Consider the following 14,965-nt stretch of genomic DNA (forward strand, 5'->3'; position numbering starts at 1 on the left):
CCACACCCCCTTCACCCCCCCTCCCACACCCCCTTCACCCCCCTCCCACACCCCCTTCACCCCCCTCCCACACCCCCTTCACCCCCCTCCCCCACACCCCCTTCACCCCCCCTCCCTCACCCCCTTCAGCCTCCCTCCCTCACCCCCTTCACCCCCTCCTCACCCCCTTCACCCCCTCCCTCACCCCCTCACCCCCTCCCTCACCCCCCTCCCTCACCCCCCTCCCTCACCCCCCTCCCTCACCCCCTCCCTCACCCCCCTCCCTCAGCCCCCCTCCCTCACCCCCTCCCTCACCCCCTCCCTCACCCCCCGCAACCCCCTCCCTCACCCCCCGCAACCCCCTCCCTCACCCCCGCAACCCCCTCCCTCACCCCCCGCAACCCCCTCCCTCACCCCCCGCAACCCCCTCCCTCACCCCCCGCAACCCCCTCCCTCACCCCCCGCAACCCCCTCCCTCACCCCCCTTCACCCCCTTTCCCACACCACCCCCTTTTCCTCACCCCTTTCACCCCTTTCCCTCACCCCCCTTCTCCCTCACCCCCTTCACCCCCTTTCCCTCACCCCCCTTCACCCCCCCACCTCCCTTCATGCCCCCTTCACCCCACCTCCGTCAACCGTCACCCCCCTCCGTCGCCCCCCTCCCTCGCCCCCCCTCCCTCACCCCCCCTTCACCCCCTTTCTCTCGCCCCCCTTCACCCCCTTTCTCTCGCCCCCCTTCACCCCCCTTCCCTCACCCCCTTCACCCCCCTTCCCTCACCCCCTTCACCCCCCTTCCCTCACCCCCTTCACCCCCCTTCCTCACCCCCTTCACCCCCCTTCCCTCACCCCCTTCACCCCCCTTCCCTCACCCCCTTCACCCCCTTCCCTCACCCCCTTCACCCCCCTTCCCTCACCCCCTTCACCCCCCTTCCCTCACCCCCTTCACCCCCCTTCCCTCACCCCCTTCACCCCCCTTCCCTCACCCCCTTCACCCCCCTTCCCTCACCCCCTTCACCCCCCTTCCCTCACCCCCTTCACCCCCCTTCCCTCACCCCCTTCACCCCCCTTCCCTCACCCCCTTCACCCCCTTCCCTCACCCCCTTCACCCCCCTTCCTCACCCCCTTCACCCCCCTTCCCTCACCCCCTTCACCCCCCTTCCCTCACCCCCTTCACCCCCCTTCCCTCACCCCCTTCACCCCCCTTCCCTCACCCCCTTCACCCCCCTTCCCTCACCCCCTTCACCCCCCTTCCCTCACCCCCTTCACCCCCCTTCCCTCACCCCTTCACCCCCCTTCCCTCACCCCCTTCACCCCCCTTCCTTCACCCCCTTCACCCCCCTTCCCTCACCCCCCTCACCCCCCACCCACCCCATCCTTCACCCCCCACCCCTCACCTCCACACCCACCCCCCATCCCTCACCTCCCCCACCCATTCCTCACCCCCCTCCCCCATCCCTCGCCCCTCACCCCCTCACCCCTCCATTAGCCCCGCCCCTCACCCCCCCACCCCTACCCCTCACCCCCCCCACCCCTACCCCTCACCCCCCCACCCCCACCCCTCACCCCCCCACCCCTACCCCTCACCCCCTACCCCTCAGCCCCCCAACCCCTACCCCTCACCCCCTCAACCCCAACCCCCCCTCAACCCCAACCCCCCCTCAACCCCAACCCCCCCTCAACCCCAACCCCCCATCAACCCCAACCCCCCATCAACCCCTTTACCCTCTCACGCCCCCACCCCCACCCCCCATCAACCCCTTCACCCTCCTCACCCCCCTCTTCCCCTTCACCCCCCTCTTCCCCTTCACCCCCTCTTCCCCTTCACCCCCTCTTCCCCTTCACCCCCTCTTCCCCTTCACCCCCCTCACCCCCCTTCACCCCCTCACCCCCCTTCACCCCCTCACCCCCCTTCACCCCCTCACCCCCCCTCACCCCCCTTCACCCCCTCACCCCCCTTCACCCCCTCACCCCCCTTCACCCCCTCACCCCCCTTCACCCCCTCACCCCCGTTCACCCCCCCACCGACCCCTTCACCCCCCCCCACCGACCCCTTCACCCCCCCCACTGACCCCTTCACTCCCCTCACCCCCCACCCCCTTACCCCCTCCCCTCCCCCTCCTCTTCACATGCCCTCCCCCCCCCTCACTCCCCCCGGTGCGCCCTCCCCCCCCCTCACTCCCCCCGGCGCACCCTCCCCCCCCCTCACTCCCCCCGGCGCGCCCTCCCCCCCCCTCACTCCCCCCGGCGCGCCCTCCCCCCCCCTCACTCCCCCCGGCGCGCCCTCCACCCCCTCACTCCCCCCGGCGCGCCCTCCCCCCCCTCACTCCCCCCGGCGCCTCACTCCCCCCGGCGCGCCCTCCCCCCCTCACTCCCCCCCACCCCCTGATGCCTCATGCCACCCCAATCTCTCTTGCCTTGCTGCACCCTGTACTCTAATGCGGATTGGTTCCAATGCTCGTACATTTTTCCTTGATAAGGGAAACAAACTACTCACAGTATTCCAAGTGTAGTCTAATTAGTGCCTTGTATAGTTTTAGCAAAACTTGCCTCCAAAATGCATAATTTCACATTTTGCTCATTAATATTCCATCTGCCAAGATTCCTCTGTAGACTGTCTGTCTTATCCTCAAGTTTTAGTCCAACCTATTTATTTGATAATATACTCGCAAGCTTTCGGGTTAGCCCCTTCGTCACCTGACGAAGGGGCTAACCCGAAAGCTTGCGAGTATATTATCAAATAAATAGGTTGGACTAAAACCTGGTGTTGTCAGACTTTTTACTGTGTTTACGCCAGTCCAACGCCGGCATACCCACATCATGTCTTATCCTCATCATGTGCCTTCTTACCTATTTTTGTGTCATGTACAAACTTGGAAATTGTGCATTCACTTTCCTCGTCCAAGTCATTAATATATATCATCAATAATTGTGGTCCTAGCACTGATCCCTGTGGCACTCCACTATTTACAGTTTGCCATCCTGAAAATGTCCTTCTTATCCCAACTCTCTTCCATCAGTTAGCCTATCTTCTATCCATGCTTATATACCACCCCAACACCATGGGCTCATATCTTAAGTAGCCTTTTGTGCGGTATTTTATCAAATGCCTTTTGGAAATCCAAAGATTCCCCTTTATCCACCCTACATGTTACCACCTCAAACAATTCTGATGAATTTAGTAGGCATGATTTCCCCTTCATGAAGCATGCTGACCTTGCTTGATTATACTATGCATTTCTAAATGCGCTATTACATCCTTTATATTGGACTCATAACATTTTCCCAATGATAGAGGTTGAGTTAACTGGCCCATGAGTTTTATATTTTGTCTCCTGTTTTTAATAAGAGTGTTATATTGGCAGTTTTTCAATCCTCTGGGACTTCTTCAAAATTTAAGTATTCTTTGAAGATTGCACCAGTGTATTCACTATCTTGAGCTGTTTCCGTTAACATCCTGGATTGCAACCCATGAGTTTCAGAGGATTTATCGGCCTTAAGACTTATTAGTTTCCTTAGTTGTTTCTGATCCAAGTTCCTCATTTTGAAACTGAATGCTAAATTCAGCATAAATTGTGCCATGCTATGGTCACTGTTTCCTAGGGGATCTTTTACTCTGAGATTGTTTATTATCCCTGCCTCATTACACATTATGTGGAGATGCTGGCATTGGACTGCGATAAACACAGTAAGAAGTCTCACAGTACCAGGTTAAAGTCTGGGCATATATGCGCTGTTTGTGAACAGAACTCCCACTTACCTGACGAAGGTGCAGCGCTCCGAAAGCTATTGGCTTTTGCTACCAAATAAACCTGTTGGACTTTAACCTGGTGTTGTGAGACTTCTTACTGTGATTACACATTACTAGATCCAAAATAGCCTGATTCCTGGTTGGATCCACAATATGTTGTTCTAGGAAACTGTCCTGAATTCACTATTTGAATTCTTCCTCATGGCTAACTCTGCCAATTTGAGTTTCCCAATCCACATGAAGATTAAAGTACTATCATTTTTACATGCCCTTATTATCTCCTGATTTATTTTCTGTCCTACTGTATAGTTATTGTTAGAGGGCCTATAGATTGCTCCCAACTATGTCGTCTTCCCCTTGTTATTCCTTACCTCCACCCTTATGGATTCTACATCTTCTGGTACAAGATCATTTCTTGCTATCCTATTTATTTCATCTCGTCCTAACAAAGCTACCCTACCACCTTTCCTTCCTGCCTGTGCTTACGAAAAGTCACATACCCTGAATATGTAGTTCCCAGTTTTGATCTTGTAGCCAAGTCTCTGTAATAACTATAAGATCATACCCATTAACTGCAATTTGTGTCGATAATTCATTAATTTTGTGCATTGAAGCAAAGAGCCATTAATTTTGCCTTGTTACCTTTTTTTTATCTTTTTGACCTTATTTGTTGCTTTTTTTAATGTTTGTACACTCTATCCCTCCCTATCGTTCTCTGGGTCGTATTACCTAAACAGCTGCCTTGTAATGCTGTCATATCTTTTTCCCCTTCCAGACCCATTCCTCCCTCTATTTAGTTTACAGACTTCTTTACTTTGTTCGTTAAGTGTTTTGCAAGTACACTGGTTCACATGTAGGCTATTCCAATGGTACAACCCCTACTTTCCCCAGTACTGATGCCAGTTCCCCACAAACTGAAACCCACTTCTTTCACACCAGTCTTTGAGCTACGCATTCATCTCTCTAATTTTATGTACCCTATGCCAGTTTGCAGGTAGCTTTGGTAATTATCCAGAAAATATAACCTTGGAGATTCTGTTACTTAATTTAGTGCCTAGCTCCTCAAACTCTCAATGCGGAACCTCTTTCCTCATTCTACCTACATCATTGGTAACTGTATGGATCATGACAACAGGATCCTTCCCCACCCACTGTAAGTTCCTGTCCAACCTGGAACAGATGACCTGAACCTTGGCACTGAGCAGGCAACATAGTCGTCTGGACTCGTGCTTCTTGCTACAGACATCAGTGTCAATCCACCTCTGTCCCCCACTGTCACTACCTTCTTATCTGCTCCCCCACTTGAATTGCTTCGTGTACCACAGTGCCATGGTCAATCAGCTCGTCCACTGTGCAGCCCCCACTCTCATCCATCAAGTTGAAAGAATTTCAGATCTGTTGGACAATTGCAGAGACTGATACTCCTACAGTTCTGCCCTCTAGGTCTCATTACCTTCCTCAATTGCATTCAGTTACCCTTATGAACAAACTGGGAAATGAAGATTCTTGTTTTAAACAGAGAGGCCTTGATTTTATTTTTATAGTAATTATGAGTAGTTGAAATAGAAATGAACAAATTCCTCTAAAATATAATCAAAGGAATAATGTTTTAAAATTAATGAACTGTTATCCTAATGAAAGATTGCAAATGATGTAAACTGCCGAAGGTGCACAAGGCTAGACCTTGAGGATAAGGCAGGATTTTGTAGAAAATACTGTAATTAAAGCTTTAAATTTAGGAACAGATGAAGTTGCTGGGGAATCCCAAGGGTAACCCTGGCCAGGATGAATTCTTTGTAGTTTGTGTGCTGTTTTCGCAGTTCATTTTTGACAAAGTATTACAGTCAATATGGTCTCATTCAAGTTTTCAGCTGAACCAACCCTCAAATGTAATTGCCTAGAATGTGCAGAAAAGTGGCACATAGAACTCAATCTATACATTTGAGGTATTATGTTTTGGAAAAATATGTATCGAAGCAATACTCTCTTGTAGGTTTTCAGAAAAGAAAGCGTGAGATCAGAATTCTGTCTGCATGTTGAGTGCAGTCGGCAACTCCATTTTGGTTTTTTCTGCATTGTTGACTCACTAGTATACATTGGCTCAGATTTCATGTCGAGCTGCTAAAAAGATGCTTACCATTTGTCATGCTAACACCTGACACACTTCTATGGGTTTTTCAACATTGACATGCTCTAATCTGGCATCTGATCCAAGTGGCACCTTATGACCAGGACACTTTGTCGCGAGGCTGTTCACCCAGTCAGATTGAAGAATCCTTGGAAACAAAGTCCACACCAGTATAAATTAGGTTTTAATAATGTACAGAAAATAGAATAAAGATTGGAAAAAATAGATAGGATTAAGGGAGTTTTAAGAGACAGACAGAAAAACACAATTTTAATTTTTAAAAACCTCCCAACACTAATTAAAATCTGAAAGAGTGAATCTGCTCATTTGTAAAATTAAGTTTTCAGAGCAAAATGGGTTGTCTTGCAGTGGTTATCACCTCATTTTTAAAAAAATTCCTGAATGCAGCCCTAACTTTTTTCTGGAAAGTTCAGCTTCACACCATTGCATTGATTCCAATGCCAAGTCTATCAGTGAGGACTGTTAAGCACACTCTGCACAGAGAATGGGATGTCTGTAATAGTAACATTGAAATTTCTGTGTTTCATATGCACAAACGGAAGTTGCTTTATTTTCTCCCTAATAACAATGAGTATTGATAGCCTCATGATCATCATTGAAAAATCCAGGCCACACATTCTGTTGCTTTGCACCAATAATAATGATTTATTTTCTTTTGGTAGTTGATTCTGTCTTTGAGAAATACAGTCAGTCCTTTAGCATCTCTGGAAGAAATGGGACGATTATTATTTCTGGAGCAGATCCTTGTAAGAGGTGCATGTTCCTGACTACTCTTACTGTCAATTCCTGACTTCAGAATTTTATAAAGGGCAACCTTACACTGACTTCTGGGCTCAACCACAAACAGTTTTATTAACAAAAAGAAAGATTCCCAATGCCCTAATTAAAGAGCTCTGAATTAATGTAATGACACTGCACAACGCTCAGCAATGACTTATTGGTGAAAAGCCTCCACAAAAAACCACATGCAAAACCCTACGTCAGTCCAAATTTCAACTTAAGTGCCTTCGAAATTAGGTTGTTACCCTCAAACTACCTTTAAACTTTAGCCTTAATGTTCTTCTTATCTGGGTGATACTTACAACTCCACACGCAGTTGGTCCTTCTGGTGCAATATGCAAGTCCATGAATTAGGGTGACCATTTCTGATTCTCCTTGGTAACAGATTCAATTGACTTGCCATTTTTATGACAAAACCTAATCAAAAATATCAAAGCATATTTCCTGGAGGTGTCTGTTTGAATGGTCAGTGCTCAGCACCTTTTAATCTCTTTCTGTTTGGTTCCTGCCTTGTTCCAGACAAACCATTCATTATGATGTTGTTTCCACAACCAAAACAATGGACCCCCTTCAATTGTGACATCTCTGGTTCCCAAGTTGATAGAGTTTATTTCTCCTTACAGTTGTTGATGTTTGTAAAATGGTTGTTGCATGGAGCCATCAGCTCTGACGGTACCCCCGTTTATTTAATTGGATTGTCAAATGGCTGTTGTTTTGTTTTTGAGGTGGTAATGGACCCAGTGTCTACGCAGTATTGACTTGGTTTTAGTATTGACATGCCTTGAACCCATTATAGTGTAGTGGAAGTTTGGCCTGTTTGTTTGAAGCGTTTGTGCCCATGAAGCTTTAATAAAAGCCTGGTTGGCAGGGATTCCAATCCTACATCCTAAGCATTAATTTTCTTCTGTTCTTTCCACTGTTTCCTGCCTTCCTGTTTTTGTTTCAGATCTCCAACAACTGTAGAATATAGTGTTAACTTTGGTTCAGTGGAAGGGCTCTTACCAATGAGTCAGAACATTCTGGGTTCAAGGTCTCTTCCAGAGACTTGGGAGTGTAATCTGGGGTGATATATTCATCCAACATCGAGAGCTGCAGTGTCAGGGATGGATCTTCAAAATGTGACATTCAGTGGAATACACCTTGTCTGCCCTCACGTGTGAATATAAAGAGTCCATGGCAAATATTTACATACTTAAAGAGCACGATTCCTGGTACCCTGACTGTTAAAACACCACCAAAAACACTATCTGGTCATTTATTTTATTTCTGTTTATGGGACCTTGCAGTATGCAAATTGGCTACCGCATTTCCAGTAACTACGCTGCAAAAAGTTTTTCATTGGCTGCAAGATTGTGAAAGGCTTATTACTTGTCATTGCAAAACTTGAACGTAGTGTCCCCATGAATTTTCATTACAGCCCAGACTCTTCTGTGGAAATGTTAAAGTGGTGATGAAACTAGATAGAGTTTACAAAGGTTTTCACATTGTTGGTCATAGAAATTCAAATTAATATCATAATAATTGAACCAATACAATGCATTTCCTACATCAGTTATTTTAGTTACTTGTAGGCAGTCTTGTGTAGTGGATGAGAGAAAATCAACCTGAAATTGGAGACTATTCATTTTAAAATGAAATTTGTTCATTTAGGATTGTTTGGAGAACTAAGAAATGCCATTTGTTGATGTAATTTGAATTCAAACTGGTTTGCAAAGATGAAGTAAAGTTAATCTCATCGCTCGATCTTTCCGAAGATAAAATACTGCATTGCTTTGCATATGCCAATAAGCATTAATTTGGATGGTTTAATTAATTTTTTTTCCCCTTAAAGTTGCAGGCAAATGGAAAATCATTTGAGACTGTAGAACTTGGAGATGCGAGTACGAAAAAGCAAAAGCTTCCCCGAAGAATCATTCACTTTGCTAGTGGCGAAACGATGGAGGAATACAGTACTGATGAGGAAGAACAGGAGGATGAAAAAAAAGACTTATTGCCTATAATTGATACTGTAAGGTTAAAATTTATTGAAATTATTTTTGTGAATTGCAGGAGGAAATAAATGTCTGAGTGCATAATATGAAACATATATTTTGTTTTCAGAGCAAACTTCCTTGGGGCCCATTTTTGTGGTTCTACATGCTAAGATTTGCTACAGGAACACTGTCAGGTGTGTATATTCTGTTTGTATTAGGATGGATCATAATGGTGCAAAAATGTCAAATTACCAATGTGTGCAATATATACATGTTATGCTATTTGTTTGTTGCAAAAGTTTGTCATTTTAGAAATTCACATTTGCAAGCTCTTATCAAGTTAAGGATCCTTGGATAATCATTTGCTTTGCTAATCAAGAATTTTTAAAAATTTATTTATTAGTCACAAGTAAGGCTTACATTAATACTGCAATGAAGTTACTGTGAAATTCCTCTAATTGCCACAGTGTGGCATCTGTTCGGGTCAATACACCTAACCAGCACATCTTTCAGAATGTGGGAGGAAACCCATGCAGACACAGGGAGAACATGCAAACTCCACACAGGCAGTGACCCAAGCTGGGAACTGAACCCGAGTCCTTGGCGCTGAGAAGCAGCAGTGCTACTGTGCTGCCCAAAATTAAACATAAGAACATAAGAAATAGGAGCAGGAGTAGGTCACCTAGCCCTTCGAGCCTGCCCCGCCAGTCAATAAGATCATGGCTGATCTGAAGTGGCTCAGTTCCACTTTCCCGCTTTCTCCCCATAACCCTTAATCCCCTTGCCTACCAAAAACCTATCTACCCGTGTCTTAAATATATTTAGCGAGGTAGCCTCCACCACTTCAACGGGCAGAGAATTTCAGAGATTCACCACCCTTTGAGTGAAGAAGTTCCTCCTCAACTCTGTTCTAAACTGCCCCCCCCTGCACCCCCTTATCTTGAGGCTGTGCCCTCTAGTCCTGCTGTCCTTTCTGAGCGGGAAGAACCTCTCCACCTCTACCCTATCCATCCCTTTCATCATCTTATACACAAAGGGCACAAAGGAAATGATAGGACAAATGCATGCCACTCTTTAAAATATCTGCAATATTCTTGTATTCTCAAAACAGAAATCCTAGCCGTAAATACAGTTCCCACTAGAATGATTACTAGAGTATGGATTTAGGCTTAGTTTCCCATATTGAAAACTCCTGCTCTCTAAATGTCAAGTGGAGATTCATTGCCCCTATATAGAACAAGGAAAGTATTACTGTGGTCATTTTCTCACTCACATGACAAGTATTGATGAAATGCAGGTTTCTTCTGTTTTCCTTTTTGCTACTTCCTTTTTGAAGTAGTATATCTGTGCCACCAAGTCATTGGGCAAGTACCTGCTGTAAGATCAATCAGTGCTTGACCCAGCTCAATGCAAATTGCAGAGTCAGAAATTGAAGTAACTCATCTGTCTTTGACGTATATTGCTGCTGCAATGTATAACTGAACTCCAGTGGTTTTTACCTGCAACAAAAACACCTCTAGTGTTGGCAGGCTTAATATTTATGTCTAAGTTGTACTGAAGAGAATGGAATGCTAGAAGTTCAGAGGGGAAATTGATTTGAGTGAGAGGGATAAACTGAGGTTGAGAAGTCTTCTAATAGCTTCTGATTAATTTCCCAATTTGTCTACATTTTTGCTTTGTACTGTATCTTGTTTCCTTTTACTTACCCCAATTGAGTCCCAGTAAGGGTAAACAAATATATTGGTGAGGGTAGTGCAGTTGATGTGATTTACATGGACTTCAGTAAGGCCTTTGACAAGGTCCCACAAGAAAGTGGGTCCAAAAAGTTAGAGCCTATTGGATCCAAAATTGGCTTGTTATAAGGAGGCAAAGGGTTATGGTGGAGGGTTACTTTTCTGACTGAAAGCCAGTGACCAGTGGTGCAGCACAGGGATCAGTGCTGGTACCCTTGCTATTTGTTAAATACATTAATGACTTGGGTGTGAATATGGAAGTAGTTAGTAATTAGTAAGTTTGCAGATGACACGGAAATTGATGGTGTTGTTGATAGCGAAGAGGATAGTATGAGGCTGTAAACTAATATTGATCTGTTGGTAAATTGGGCAGATGGAATTTAATTCTGATAGGTGTGAGGTGATGTGTTTTGGGATGTCTAATAAGAGTAGCACATACACAATGAACAATAGGTCCCTAGGAAGAGTTGAGGGATAAAAGGACATTGGTGTACCAGCCCATAGATCCCTGAAGGGATCTACTTAGCACAAGTAGATACAGAATGCTTGCCTTCATTAGCTAAGACATAGAATATCAGAGTAGGGAGATCTTTATAAGACATTGGTTAGGCCACAGACAGAATATTGTGTGCAGTTCTGGTCACCATACTATCGGAAGGACATGACTGCACTGGAGTGGGTGCAGAGAAGATTCACCAACATGTTGCCTGGGGTGGGAAGTTTCAGCTATGGGAAGAAATGGGATTGGCTGGTTTCGTTTTCCCTGGAGTAGAGGAGGCTGAGGAAGAAATGTCTTAAGAGGTATACAAGGTTGAGAGGCATAGATAGGATAGATCATAAAAAAATTTGCCCCATTGCATAAATATCTAAGGCCAAAGTGCATGGATTTAAGGCGAGGAGTAAGTGGTTTAGAGCGGGTCTGAGGAAATCTTTTTTCACCCAGAGGGTGTGGAGATATGAGCATTCTGCCTGAAAGGGTGGTGGAGACAGTTACTTTTGCAATATTTAAGAGCGCTTAAATTACCAAGGCTATGATCCAAGGTAAATGAGATTGGTATTTAATGGTCAGCATAAACAAGAGGGCTGATGAGCCTGTTTCTTTGCTGTATGGCTCTGTTTATAAACTCCTTTCTCCATGTTATTCCCAAATTGGAGCATTTGTTTGGCTTCCCTGTTATTTGGCTTAAGAGGAGGGGAGAGATTAACCAGCTTCTTAAACTTAGAGAAATGGTTAAATAAGTAAAAGGGCATCAGTTACACAACTTAGGGCATTAATGTTTTAAAATTAAGTTCCTGTCTTTATTTTCTAATGTTTATTTTTATCTTCTCATTTTAAAAAAAGTAAAGGGCAATTAATTATTTTTGAGCAATGGTTTTGAGTACTGCAGCTCAAGAGAGCACTTTTCAAATGCAAGTCTTGAAACTTGTTGGTACGGTGTTCTCTTTCTCAGTATGGCAGCCAAGCTTATTTTGCTCCCACTGAAGCAGGTGTCACAATGTCACAATACACAATGTACATCAACTGACATACATTTGAGTACAAGTTGTGTTTGATATTTTTACATTCTCCCTAGCCTAGAAGCACCAAGGCCAAATGCAGCAGCCCAACTCCTATCCCAGAGGTCAGAGTTGAAATAGACCAAATACGGAAAAGCAGGCATACATAGTTAGGATCCAGGCAGATTTTTGAAGTGAGTGGAGTTAAGGTGATAAAAGTGAACACAAGTTCACCCAAACAAAAAAAGTGATGGGGGTATAGACAGATTTAAAAAAAAGAGGGGAGATGAATAGTTTCAGAAAACTGGAATTGATTAAAGTAGCAGAAGATTTGAATACCCACTTTATGGGTGTAGGGACTAGACAAGAGAATGGAAAAATGAGATCGAGCTAAGAAGAAATGGATTCCGTTGATCAGAATCCAGTTGAAACAACAAATGTATTAAGACAGTTGTGTTTGAAGAACTTAGAGGCAGAACCAGACTATGCATGTTTGGGAATTTGAGGTCATTAAGTTTTTCATAAATGAGATGAGATGATGGCTTGATGTTCAGTGCAGTTAATTGTCATACAGTGAAAATACCTCTAGTGCTGACAGGTTTGATAATTGTCTGTTTACGACTTGAGAATGGAGTGCTAAAGGTTTAGGGGACATACATTTGAGTGAGAGGAATGGAGAAACTGATATGGACAGTTCTAAAACAAAAATTGAGATGACAAGAGACCTGAGGGATGATCCAACTAGAATGGGAATACTGAAGACAGGATGGATCATTTGGGATGTTAAATAGATGAAGATCTAGAGGCTAGAGTGAAAATATGACATTGGGTAGGATAAAGAGGGGACGAGTTGTTGTGCTCTTTATTCTCTGAAAGCAAGAAAGTTTTATTGAAAAACTGGGTGAGATGAAGGATGAAATGAAACTGAGGACCAGGCCATTTTTGAAATAAAATTGAGTAGGTGCTGTTGGAGAGAGAGAGAAAGAAGTGGGCTACCTTTGTGAATATGGTGATATGGTAGATATAGTTCTCAAAATTGGTTGAGCAATGGTTAGTGATACCAAATATCATTAATATATCTGATCAGATGATCTGAAACACTAACATTGGAATTTAAGCTGCTATCGTTGGGGGGGTGAATCAGAGCTGGGCAAAGTTGCTGAGAAGGCACATCGATGTCAAGGCAAGTTACAGTGAACAAATGATCAAGATAAGGGATACGTACCAAATGATGAATAGGATGAGAAAAAAATGAAATTAAAAACATAACTTTAATGTGGAATCCCTGGAAGAGAAATGACAGTTAATAGAAAAATACAGATGCTGAAAATCTCAAATTAACAAAATGTAGGAAACAAACAGAAGTAAGGAGCATGTGTAGATGGAGAAAGGCAGGACTAATATTTCAAGTCAATTATCTTTCCTCAGAATTGGAAGATGGATCTGATTAGAGAATTAAATGATAGGTGCAAGATTAAATGAGGAAAAAAAGGAGACCCAGGGACTAGTTGTAGCAAAATAAGAGGGTGTAAACAGGAACATTCTGGAATGTGAGACAGAAGAATGTGGGTTTTTGGCACCGTCTTAATCAAAAGTTCACTAAGTTTTCAATAATATGCTTTTTTTTAATAGTTTGTGACTTCTTGGGAGAAAAATTAGCTTCACTTTTTGGTATAAATGCTCCAAAGTACCAGTATGCTATTGATGAGTACTACAGGATAAAGAAGGAGGTAAGCAAATTGCACGTGTACTTAACCAACTAAGTTATTTCAATCCAGCTGGCTTTTTGAATCTTCAAGGATTGTTTGAGGAAATAAATCAAACCCTTTAATACTCAATAGCAAGCGCTACCAGAGTATGTCTGGAAAATAGAATAAATCTGACATCAGTGGAAAGATCCAACCAAAAAGCAGAAGATCTAGCTTATCCACCGCTAGAACCTTCTTTCCTGAGTAATTCTGTGTCATAGAAGCATGTGTACATGCTGTTTTGAGTACTGCATCAGATTAGAAATATAGAGGATGACAGTCACTGCATAGCCACAGTGTCTTGTGCAGTATTTCTGCTGAGTTGCCATGGTTGTCAGGTCTGGCAGGTAGTGATTTTCTGAAGTGATGTATAAAAATCAAAAATTTCAGATGATTGAACTACACAGACCACGAAGACCCCCGGGTTAGAGAAGTTCCTTAGCTGGTCATAGCCAAACCAGCAAGTATCTCTCTTGATTAGGCAATTGAAAATTTCAGTGTCCAGTGCTTAAAATGCATGTGGATGTCCTGTGAGTACAGAATATTCCCGTGGTTAAACACCATGCTTACACATGCTCTTAAAAGGTTAACTACCTGTAATGAACCCAAGGCAAGGTATCAGAGATTTACTGGTAATCATGCAATTATCATCAGCAAGGAGTCAATACCTTAAAAAGGATAGCAGGGAATTGGCATTAGAAGCAAAAATATAGAATTGAAAAACTGACCTTTATAGGATAGATAAGCTTGTACAAAAATCTATTAGGCAAATACTTTTTCTAGCTAGGCTTGTTAATACAAAGTGTAAATGTTACAGGAGGAGGAGGAAGAGGAAGAAAACAAAATGGCAGAAGAAGCTGAAAAGAATTACCAAGAACAAATGGGACAGCAGCAAGATGTGGTCAGTGCACATGATGGCCTGCCAGTAGTTAATGCATCATTTGTGAATGTCAGCTTTGAAATGGAAAATGATCCTACTATTATAACAGAAACTAAACAAAGAGGTGATCCTATACCAACTTAGAGGAGCTGTCTATGAAAGATGATGCAAGGAACCCCACTCTGTTTCCCCCTCCCCTCCCAAAGAGAAAAAAAGCCTTAATTCATATTGATTAAAATGCAGTTGTGCCTTGCAATATCATCCATCTTTCATCTAATTTGGCTTTCGCATCATGCACTTATTGTAATTATGACTGATAGAAATCAATATTGTACTGTTTAACCTATATAATTGCTTTATTTATTTGTAGTGTTTTTGTTCTTTATAAATAAGTAAAGATGATCACTTTTGTATGCTACAAAACTTTAATAAAAATTTATGCAAACTATTATGTACAATTTACAATCAATACAAAAAT

At 43.9% G+C, this 14,965-nt stretch overlaps 1 protein-coding gene across 1 annotated transcript in view; it reads left to right on the forward strand.

Moving 5' to 3' along the window:
- The window catches only part of fam177a1 (family with sequence similarity 177 member A1), a 15,899-nt gene extending 967 nt beyond the window's left edge, over positions 1-14,932 (forward strand). The window contains exons 2-5 of the mRNA XM_080202810.1: positions 8,488-8,664; positions 8,757-8,823; positions 13,492-13,589; positions 14,425-14,932. Coding sequence (XP_080058936.1) covers positions 8,488-8,664; positions 8,757-8,823; positions 13,492-13,589; positions 14,425-14,631 — 549 coding nt within the window. The 3' untranslated portion in view covers positions 14,632-14,932. The remainder of the gene's footprint in view (positions 1-8,487; positions 8,665-8,756; positions 8,824-13,491; positions 13,590-14,424) is intronic.
- The last annotated feature ends 33 nt before the right edge of the window (positions 14,933-14,965 follow it).

This window comes from Carcharhinus amblyrhynchos, chromosome 14 (assembly GCF_965287045.1).
Source record: "Carcharhinus amblyrhynchos chromosome 14, sCarAmb.v2.hapA, whole genome shotgun sequence".
In the NCBI taxonomy this organism is placed as follows: Eukaryota; Metazoa; Chordata; class Chondrichthyes; order Carcharhiniformes; family Carcharhinidae; genus Carcharhinus; species Carcharhinus amblyrhynchos.